The 11,751-nt window shown below is 36.7% G+C and overlaps 1 protein-coding gene across 1 annotated transcript; it reads left to right on the top strand.

The window, feature by feature from the left end:
* Positions 1-4,974: 4,974 nt before the first annotated feature.
* Positions 4,975-10,597, top strand: LOC138758158 (toll-like receptor 2). Its single transcript, XM_069926682.1, has one exon. It carries the CDS (start codon positions 4,977-4,979, stop codon positions 7,335-7,337), a length of 2,361 nt encoding a protein of 786 aa, XP_069782783.1. The 5' UTR covers positions 4,975-4,976; the 3' UTR covers positions 7,338-10,597.
* Positions 10,598-11,751: the final 1,154 nt, after the last annotated feature.

The following is an 11,751-nucleotide window of genomic DNA, read 5'->3' as shown; positions in this document are numbered from 1 at the left end:
AGTGTCCATATATTACTGACTTTTCAGGCCTGACGCCTTCTTAAGCTTTAGTGATTTCAGTGCTCATCTATATGCATCTTAAATTTTGTGAAAGCATCTGTGTCTACATTGCTGACATTCTTCCTCAGATACACCCTCTAAACCTATTCTCTCTCTTTCACCATAAACCTATTCTATATTCTATGCTGGCTTTGAACAGAAGGACAGTGTGGCATTATCACCCATCTGTGCAGACTAACATGCATCTGTAGCGGCATTCATGGTCAGTCCTGCAAGACATCTGATTGACCTTCCTGAGATTTAACCTATGGAAATCGTCTGGTTCAAGTGGAACACCTGGCTGTGTCCTGAGACCTTGCACAAGCCAGCTGGCAGTAGTATTCATGAATCTTCAGCCACTCACTACATTCAAATGCAAATGGTTCATTTATATTACAAACAATAAGGGCCACAGTACCCATTCCTGTGACAGTCAGAGTCAGAGCCTAATCATGAAAGCAACCCTCATCTTCTACCTCTTATTACCAAGTCAAATTTAGATCCAAAGCATCAGCTGCCAAATGCTTCTCATACCTTATCCCCTGCATTCCAGGAATCATCCTAGTAAATCTCATCTGCACCCTCTCCAGCAACACCACATCCTTTCTAAGATAGAGGCCCAAAACTGTACACAGTACTCCAAATAGAGTCTCCTTAACATCTCTCTACTATTCCTCTTGAGATGAATGCTAACATAGCATTCGCCTTCTTCACTACCAATTTCACCTGGGCATTAACTTTTAGATTGCTCTGTATGATGACAGCCAGGTCTCTTTGCACATCCAACGATTGAATTTTCTCCCCATCCAAATAGTTCTCTGCTGTTTATTTCCACTGCCAAAATGTAAAACCAAACACTTCTCAACATTGGACTTCATCTGCAATATATTTGCCCAGTCTCCCAATCTGTCTATATCCCTTTGCAATTTTATGGTTTCTTCAACAGTTCCTGCTCCGCCATCTATTTTGGTGTCATCTGCAAATTTGGCCACCAAACCATTCATTCTACAATCCAAATTTTTAATATAAATTGTAAACAGAAACGGCCCTAAGACTGACCCCTGCGGAACACCACTTGTTACAGGCAGCCATTCTGAATGGGATCCCTTAATTTCAACCCTTTGCTTTCTGCCTATCAGCCAATTTTCTATCCAGTCTAATAGTGTCCCTATAATTCCATGAGCCATCATCTTATTTATCAGCCTAACATGAGGCACCTTATCAAAAGCCTTTTGAAAATCCAAATATACAACATCCACAGCCTCTCCTTTGTATATCCTACTTGAGATTTCTTCAAAACACTCGAATAGGTTGGTCAGGCAGGATCTATCCTTTTAAAAACATGCTGACTAGGACCAATCTTGACATGCATTAACACATATTTCATAACTTTGTCCTTGAGGATTGACTCTAATATCTTCCCAACCACCGACTTCGGACTTATAGGTCTATTGTTTCCTTTTTTCTATTTCCCAAGTTTCTTGTACAGCGGAACCACATTCACAAACTTCTAATCTCCTGGAACCACGCCAGAGACTATTGATTTCTGGAAGATTGTCACCAATGGATTTACAATCTCCAAAGCCACCTCTTTCAAAGCCCGCTGTACCTCGTCCAGTCTGGGAAATTTAAATATCTTTAATCCATTCAATTTACCTAGCATAATTTCTCTAGTAATCTTAATTGTATCCTACTCTACTCACTGAAACCTGTCTGTCAGGGATATTACTAATGTCTTCTACAGTGAATACAGATGTAAAATATTGATTTAATTCTTCTGCCATTTCTTTGTAACCCTTCATAATTTTCTCAGCATCATTTTCTATCGGTCCTATGTCAACATGTGTCTCTTTTATTCTTTATATACATTTTTAAAAACTCTTCGTATTTTTTTTAATATTGTTAGCTAATCTCCTTTCATGACTCATCTTTTCTTTCCTCATGACTTTTTTTTATTTCTTTCTGTAAGTTTTGAAAGGAATCCCAGTCCTCTGATTTCCCACTAGTTTTAGCTTCCTTGTATGCCCTCCCCTTTGCTTTTATCTTAGCCTTCACTTCTTTTGTTCGCTACATTGGTACCATCTTTACTAATTTCCTTTTCCTAGGAAAATATCTATCCTACAAGCCTATTATTACTTGCAAAAATATTTTTTGATCCTGCTCTTTTCCTCTGACTAGTTTGCTTTTCCAGTCGACCTGAGCCAATTCTTTCCTTATACCACCATAATTTCCTTTATTCCAATTTTCAGCTTTTCAAATTTGAAATTGAATTTAACCATGTTATGATCACTGCTTCCTAAGACCTTGAACACCCTAGCAACCTCAGGTTCATTGCACATGACCTGGATCCCCTGGTGGGCTTTTCAACAAACTGTTCAAAAAATCCATCTGTTAGGTTTTCTACAAACTCTCCTGTGATCCACTAATTTCCTGTCCTTCCTAATCCCCTGCCATGTTAAAATCTCCCATAATTATTTTGATATTATCTTTCAGAAATACCGTTTATATTTCTGTCTCTATCTCATAGTCCACTTCCTGGCTCCTGTTTGAGGGCCTGTATATAACTGCTAAATATGATCTTTTTACCCTTGGCATTTCTTAATTCAATCCATATTGATTCTACCACTTTAGACCCAATGTCCCTTCTTTCTATTGTAATGTCATTACTTACCACCAGAGCCACCCCTCCACCTCTGCCAACCTCCCTATCTTTCCTATAGGCTGTGTATCCTTGGATATTGGGCTCCCAATCACATGCCTCATTGAGCCATTTTTCAGTAATGGCCACAATGTCCTACCTTTCTAGTTGAATGTGAGCATCCAGGTTTCTACCTCTGTTGTAACTCCCTGTCTCACTGCTATGCTATTCTCTTTGCTCTCATTTTGATTTCCCTCCCCTTGCAAAGCTAGTTTAAACCCTCCCCAATGGCTCTAGCAAACCCTCCTTCCACTTTAGATACAACCCATCCATTTTATAGAGGTCACACCTTCCCTAGAAGCAATCCCAATGATTGAGGAATCTGAAGCCCTGCCCCCAACACCAACTCTTTAGCCACTCATTCATTTGCCATAACTTCCTATTTGTACCCTGTCTAGTGCGTGGTCCAGGCAACAATCCAGAGATTACCACCCTCAAGGTCCTGACTTTTAACTTTCTACCTAACTCCCTCTTCTTATGTATAAAACACAGGAAAGTAATAACGTTTTAATGAACTTTAATAAGAAATTATATCAATCCGAATCTTTGAAAGATGGAGATAAAACTGATCAATATTTATCACAAATTATATTGCTGAAACTAAATACTGAGGAGCAGATTGAATTATCAAATACTTTTACAGATACAGAAATATATGACACGTCGATGTCTTTGCCAAATAATAAGGCTCCAGGAGAGGACGGTTTCTCTCTGGAGTTTCATAAAGAATTTAAAGAGTTATTTAAATAATCCCTTATTTATGGGATTGCTAAATCAAATGAATTATTCTTGTGATTTACCAGAGTCATTTAAAACAGCATTAATAAGTTATTCCAAAAAAGGGAAGGATCCTTTGCTTCCATCTTCATGTACACCAATATAATAATTGATTAAAGATTATAAAATTTTGTTTAAATTACTAGCTAATAGGTTAGCTAAATGTTTAGCTAAATTGATAAATTTGGATCAAATAGGTTTCATCAAGAATGGAAGATTAGCAGATAATATTGTTGAGTTTTTAAGCTTATTACAGGTAGCTCAAAAAAGATAAATACCATCAAGAGCCTAGGCTTTCGATCAGAAAAAGCATTTGATGGGACTATTTATTTAAAGTTTATTTGTACATCCTGTTCGGATGTGGGCTGCACTATATCCTATGCGTGAAATGAGATTGTGTAAGATTATGAGGTAAGAGGAATGAAAGATTATTATTTAATTGGAGAGAGATTGCAAGTGAGTGAAGTTCAGATTAATCTAAACAATCTTGTGCATGAATCATGAGAAGGCCAAAGAATGCAACAACATTTTGACTTTTTATTGGAACAGTATTGGAATACAATAATATTAGTTTTATTATTGTAGCACAGGGTGTTGGAGAGGCCACACTTGGAATACTGTCCATTGTTTTTTGTCCCATCACCTAAACAAAGAGGCATTCTAAAGGATATTCAATGGGCTGAGAGGGTCAACCATTCAAGAAAGTCTGCACACCATGGAGCTACCAAAAATAAAGAGCGACCTTTTTCAAACAAGTCAGATGCTAGGGGGTCTTGACAATAGATTTTGAGATTTTCCCAAGTTTGAGAGTCATGCACAATGGGGTCAATGAGAAGCTGATCATTCAAAAGTGAGGTATTAAGGAATTTCTTCTCAGGTGGTAGTGAGAGAGGCCTGGTCATAAGATGCATTTAAGGCAGAGGTGAATTAATATTTGAAAGATCGACAAAATTGAGGGTGATGGGGAATTTTCCAGAAGAGTGGTGGAGGCCAGCAGAGAGCAGCCACAGTAGAGCAAGCTTGAAAGGTCAAATAGCATATGCCGGCTCCCATTTCATTGTAATGTAGCTTGAATTGATTTTAATCAGGTGTCTGATAGAACCATGTATGACAGATTGGTCAAGAAAATAAAATATTTGGAATCCAAGAAGAGTGGCAAGTAAGATTGAAAATCAGATTACCCTCAATGTGAAAGGTGTTGTGGTGGACAAGAGTATTGGATGCACGTAAAGAGGTAGGTTGGCAAACAGAAAGCAAAGTAGGCAAAATGAGCTTTTTTCAGGAAAGCAAAAAGTAATGTCCCAGAAGAAAAAAGTGCTTAATATTGCATTAGCATTAATGATTATATTTGTAACTGAATATTGAAAGTGTCTTTTCCCAGCATTTCATTAAACAGAGTTACTGAGCAGCAAGGCCTAAGTTTGATTTTTTAATGTTTTTCTTTCATTACAGACACCACTGAATGAGAACAATGAGAGTCCCATCTCAATGTGTCCTGCTGGTCTGTATCTGCGTAGGCACAATTTTCTCAGAAGGTGACAGTGCACACAAAACGTGTCAAAACTGTGATCCCAACAACCTCTGCCACTGTTCTTCAATGAAGTTAAAGACGATACCACATGTGTCTAAAAAGGCATTGGTGTTTGACTTGTCCTACAACAACATTTCACAGATTAAGGACACTGATTTCATCATCTACACAGAGCTCCAAAGAATTCTGTTACAATCAAATCAAATCCAATCTATTGCTGATCATGCTTTTCAACGCAACACAGAAGTGGAGTACCTGGACTTGTCTGATAATCTTTTAATCAAAGTGGCAGTGAATTGGTTTAAATATTTTTACAAGTTACATTACCTTAACCTTTCAGGGAATAGATACACGACTCTGGGATCAGAGAGACTTTTCTCAAATCTCTCAGTACTGCGGAGGTTAGAATTAGGCAATCCTTTCCTATTGCATCTACAGGAAGAAAACTTTGTTGGAATTACACATCTGGATGAGTTCATTTTCAAAGCAAATAATTTAGATTCGTATCAGCAAGGAACTTTCAGTTCTTTCAGAAACATAAGCCACGTTGTCTTGAGTTTACGTAACCTATTTCTGAACAGGGCAGACCAAGCCCATCAGATTCTTATAGAATTGTCAGGATGTACTAACCACTTAGAGTTAAGGGACTTAACATTTCCTGAGAAAAGTGACAGCCAGCTACTTTCTGTCCCAAGCAATTCATCATTCAGAAAGTTCACCTTCAAGAATACTTTCCTTACTGATAAAGCTGTATTTACTTTTATAAACAGCACCAAAAACACAAAACTGGGAGAACTCGTCGTAAAAGATTGTGTGTTTTCAGGCACTGGGAATTGGCCCAAGGTAGACAAGATCAAAAGCCACTCCCTTCATTCGTTAACATTAAATAACATATTCATCAAAAAAATTTATGTATTTCATGATCTTGCAAGTATTATTTCTCTACTTGAACCCATTAAAACAGCTACATTGACAAAACTAAACATATTTCTGATGCCCTGTCATGTATCCAGAAGTTTGAAAAATGTAGAGTATCTTGATTTAACTCACAATTTGCTGAGTGATAGAATTATGCGAGAAATGGTTTGTGAAAAAGCTTGGCCATCTCTACGTTACCTTGTTCTGAGAAAGAATATATTCAAATCCCTCAGTGTAATAACTCCATGGTTATCAACTCTTTCCACTCTTACCCATTTAGATTTGAGCCAAAATAGTTTCGGTGAAAGTGGTTCATCGTGTAAATGGTCTCAAAACCTGCAATTTCTAAATCTGTCAAACTGCAACATAAAAAATGTTTCAGAATGTCTCCCTCCAAACGTTGAGGTATTGGATTTAAGTAACAATGCCATCAGAAGTTTTACAGTTAGTCTGCCTTCTCTCAAGATACTAAATGTGTCCAATAATAAGTTAATACGTTTACCAGCCGACAGCTATTTACCAATGATGGAGATTCTGAAGATCAGTAACAATGAACTCATCTCACTCACAGCTGAAGAAATCATTCCATTTAAGAAGCTTGAATTTTTGGAGGCTGGAAATAATAACTACATTTGTTCATGTGAATTCCTCCGTTACATGAATCATTACATAACAGTGCAACTACTGGACCAACCAGAAAACTACATGTGTGATTCTCCTCTAACTCACAGGGGAGAGTTGGTTCAAAATACAAAGCGCTCCTTCTTCGATTGCCACATGATATGGTCCATAGCCATAATATGTGTGAGTGTGTCACTGGCAGGAACAATTGCTGTGATTGCTTGCCACAAGTATCATGGGATCTGGTACCTCCAAATGACCTGGGCATGGCTACAGGCAAAGAGGAAACCCAAAAAATTGAGTTGCAATGACATTTGTTATGATGCGTTTGTTTCGTACAGCGACATGGACTCTGACTGGGTGGAAACCTCCTTGGTGCAGGAGTTAGAAAGTGTTCAGTCACCACTGACCCTCTGCCTACATAAGCGTGATTTCATTCCAGGGAAGTGGATCATTGACAATATTATTGAATCCATTGAAAAAAGCAGGAAAACAATATTTGTTTTATCTCGACATTTTGTCCAGAGTGAGTGGTGCAAGTATGAGCTTGACTATACTCACTTCCGCCTGTTTGATGAAAATAATGATGCAGCCATACTTGTTCTGCTGGAGACAATTCCAAAGGAGACAATTCCTCAGAGATTCTGCAAACTCAGGAAATTGATGAATACAAGGACCTACTTAGAATGGCCTCAGGATGAAAAAGAACAGCAAATTTTCTGGTTTTCCTTAAAAGAGGCATTAACAAATTGAATAAGAGTGACCAATGACCATAAAGCTTTATAGTTCTCTACAAACCTGACCAATATACTTGATCCTCCAAACTTGTATTCAATTTTGATTTGTGCAGACGTTCATTGCAGAAATCTCATTTGATTTTTTTAAAGGATGTAGGAAAAATTCAAGAAAAATAAACATGAACAACAGTGAATGCCTTGTATTTGCATGTGATGATCTAAGTCATCTTAAACTTAATGAAGTTTATGTGAAATAGGAGGATGGTACACTTCAATACATGGCTAAGGAGGAAATGAAGGATGGAGGGCTTCGACCAGGGGGATCTTTTCCAGAGAAGGTACAACTGTAATAGAGGGATGGGTTAGACCTAAAGTGGACCTGAACCAATATCTTCAAGAGTGGTAAAAGGGTGGTAAGCAGAGCAACTGTGCAGCAAGTAAGGGAGTTGAGATATTATGACAAGTCAGTCTGAAAGTAAGGACAGGTGAATGAGCACAGTGATACTGATGGGATGAAGAGTGATTATTTTAATGCAATGAATATTAGGGATAAGGTAGATGAACTTAGAACAGGATCAGTTCTTGGAATTATGATGTTATGGCTATTACAGGACTTGGCTGCAAGAGGTTGAAGACAGGCAGCTCAATATCCTTGAGTTTCATTGTTTTCAAGCGGATGGAGAGGAAGGTGAAAGAGGTGGATGGGTTACATTACTTATCAGGGAGAATGCCAAGCTGGATGCAATGAAAAAAGACCAATTAAAATTAAAACAAAGATATAATTACTATTATGTTTAAACTAATGGTTTTCAAACTTTCTTTTCATTCACATTCCACTTTCAACAATCCCTCTGCCCTAGGTGCTCTGTGATTAGTAAGAGATTGTTTAAGGTGGGATGCAAGTGGGGAGGGAAGATTGAGAACTCCTGCTCTAGACCCAATTGTAACTGAAATATTTTGCTGGAGAAAAATTGTCAATGGCCCATTTCCTTTGGAGTAATGAAAGCATGCACATAACGAGTCAATTTTAGGGATGATTAAAACAGTGGTTTTCAAACTTTTTCTTTTCAATCACGTACCACCTTCAGTAATCCCTTACTAATAACAGAGCACTTATGGCAGAGGGATTGCTGAAGGTGGTATGTGAATGGAAACAAAAAATTTGAAAACCACAGTTTTAAACTATTTGACTCCCTACCAACCACCAAGCAATTGAGGAACAGATACATAGACAGACTATGGAAAGTTGTGAAAGCACAGGGTTGTCATTGTGGGAGACTTTAATTTTCCCAGTATTGATTAGGATGTTCTTGGATCCAATGGCTTAGATGGGGCAGAATTTGTTAAGTGCTTCCAGGAGGATTTCTTGAAGCAACATGCAGATAGTCCACTCAGAGAAGCAACCATACAAGATCGTTTATTTGGAAGTGTTAAAGTCGACCTGGCCATTCCATGCTGCAATCGCGCAAGGATGAGCTATGGCCCAGGACTATGGTGATGTCCAGAGAACAGTTGCCTATTTTTCTGGTAAGTTAGATCCTGTGCCATCATGTACACAATATCCTTGTACGATTTATGTATCTGTAAACCTTTCAACAGATGCCTACATAGAAGCATAGAAAATAGGTGCAGGAGTAGGCCATTTAGCCCTTCAAGCCTACACCACCATTCATTTTGATCATGGCTGATCATCTACTCAGTACCCAGTAACTGCCTTCTCCCCACACCCCTGATCCCCTTAGCCCCTCTTAAATATAGATAAGGAACCAGCTATAACCAGTTCCTGTGCAAAGAATTCCACAGATTCACCACTCTCTGAGAGAAATTTCTTTCTCATCTCAGTCCTAAAAGATTTTCCCCTGAACCTTGTAATGATATGGTTGTATATACAGGCTGGCCCGCCGTCCTGATGATATCCTCTCGTAGACTCCTCCCTGGACTCCTCCCTCTTCCTCTCCTCATTTCCCTAGCTTTAACCCAGGCCAGCAATCTCTAGTACAATAAAGCCTATCATACCCCTCAGCCTTTGTGAATTATTGGGGCAACTGGTAGCGCCCAACAATCCTTAAATTGTCACCCCTGGTTCTGGTCTTCCCCAACATCAGGAACAACCTTCCTGCATCTAGCCTGACCAATCCCTTAAGAAATTTATATGTTTCAATAAGATCCCCCTTTGATCTTCTACATTCCAGTGCATATAAGCCCAGTCGATCCAGCCTTTCTTCATAGACAAGTCCTGACATCCCTGGTATCGAGCTAGTGAACTTTCTTTGAACTCCCTCTACGGGAAGGATGTCTTTCCTCAGATAAGGAGACCAAAACTGCACACAATACTCCAGGTGTGGTCTTACCAGGGCCTTTTACAACTGCAGTCGAACCTTTCTGCTCCTGTACTCGAATCCTCTTGCTATGAATGCCAACATGAAGTTTTACTTGTCTTTCACTAATTGGCCATACTCCTGTCCTTTGCAGTTTCTATGAAGTATCCAGTAACTTTCCCACCAATGTCTGATATGCTATATCTCTTGCTTCATACTCCCATCCTAGTCTACTCATACCACACTCTGCAGCTGTGGACTGCTTTATCGACTAAGCCATTAATTTTTTTAATTTTATTAAATTGTTTGCATTATTACAGGAAAAAATGAATGAAACATTAATGATACAAAAAAATACTTTTATATTTTTCTCCCATCCCCCCCCACCCAAAAGTAAGAAAAGAAACACCTACCATTTAATGTACAATAATATTAACATATACGATCATTAATTGTTATTTAAAAATTACTAATTAAGAGGAGTGGATAAGATAGAAGAGGTGGACGGAAAATTATCCATATATGTTTTCCAAATACTATGAAAATTTTCAACTCAATTCCTTAATTTCGCATCTCATTTATGCCATCTACTTCTTAACACTTCTCGATCATATTCCCATGACATCGCTATACATTTCTTTGCAGTTGCTATTGCAATAATTCAAAAAAATTCTTGGTATTTGTCCAGTTTCAATTTTATATCTTTTTTATAAATATCTCCAAGTAAAAATATTCTTGGATCCTTTGGTATCTTTATCTTCATAGTTTGCCCAGTTCATTCCAAAACCTTTCCACTTTTTCACAAGACCAGGCAAAAAAGTCCTTATTTCCTTCGCATATCAAAAGCACTTATTTGAATAATTAGGATTAAGTCCATTAAACTTGTATATAATACATTTGATGAAGAAAATTATATTGAACCATTTGATATCTAACATTTACTGTATTCATAACACTTTCATAGCATAATTTTGACCAAATCTCCTGAATTTGTATATTTAAATCTTTCTCCCATCGGATTTTTGATTTATATAAATCATTTTTATTTAGAGTCTCGTGTAATTTTATATACATATTAGTAATAAATTTCTTAACAAATGTATCTGTTATTAAATCTTCAAATTGACTTTGTTTAGGGAGGCTCAAATCTGCTCCCAGTCTCCTTCAAATAAATTTTTAATTGATAATATGCAAAAATTGTATTATTATGTATATTGTATTTATCTTTTAATTGATCATAAGTTCAAAAAAAAGATCTTAAGAAGCAATCTTTTATTTTCTGTATACCTTTACCAATTATCAAATTAAGAATTATTCAAAATAAAAGGTTGATTTTGTTTTAACAACATTTTTGGTAATTGATAATTTTTAATTCCTCTCTCAATATGAATTATATTCCATATGTGTAAAATATGTTTCAATATGGAAAAATCTTTAGTTCCTTTAAATGACTCACTATTCTATTTTTTTTAAACTTTATTTATTCGTTCAAAGTACAGATAATAAATAACATATATAACAATAAACAAAGCATGAACATTATATTTTATATATATATTAAAAAAAAGAAAGAAACCCCCCCCCCTTTCAGCCAACTCTCCTAAGGAGAGCCATAAAGGAAAGAGAAAAAAATAAAGAAAAGTAAAGCATACATATTAAAATCTAGTCAATATAAATCAAAATGTAAATATTCTGAATATAACAACTACCTATTAATAAAAAAATTATAGTTATCCATGAAACATATGTAATTTTTTCCATTATTAAACAGTATTTCATCTCATTATGCCAAAAGTCTCAAATTTAATCATTTCAGGTAAGATCATATCTCTACCGAACACGTTTTACCAAAGAATGAACTTGATAAAAATATGCTTATACTTAATCAGACTGTTTAATTCCCAAACATTAAAAGTAGCAAACTTCAACTTTGACATATCCACTAATATTACTAAAAACTACTAATATCAATATACAAATACTCAGATCAACGTAAATAGGCCTTCCAGTAGGAGAAAAATAAACCACAAATTAAAGTCTAAATAAAATGAAAATTAAAAAAAGATAAAAAGAAACCCCCCCCCCCAAAAAAAAACTACCAAAAGGTAGTAA

The sequence above is a fragment of the Narcine bancroftii genome, chromosome 3, assembly GCF_036971445.1.
Source record: "Narcine bancroftii isolate sNarBan1 chromosome 3, sNarBan1.hap1, whole genome shotgun sequence".
Classification (NCBI taxonomy): domain Eukaryota; kingdom Metazoa; phylum Chordata; class Chondrichthyes; order Torpediniformes; family Narcinidae; genus Narcine; species Narcine bancroftii.
This window is presented reverse-complemented; position numbering and strand designations above follow the sequence as displayed.

Coding starts and splice junctions, on each gene's coding strand:
- LOC138758158 (XM_069926682.1), top strand. CDS start 4,977: ATGAGAACAATGAGAGTCCCATCTCAATGTGTCCTGCTGGTCTGTATC.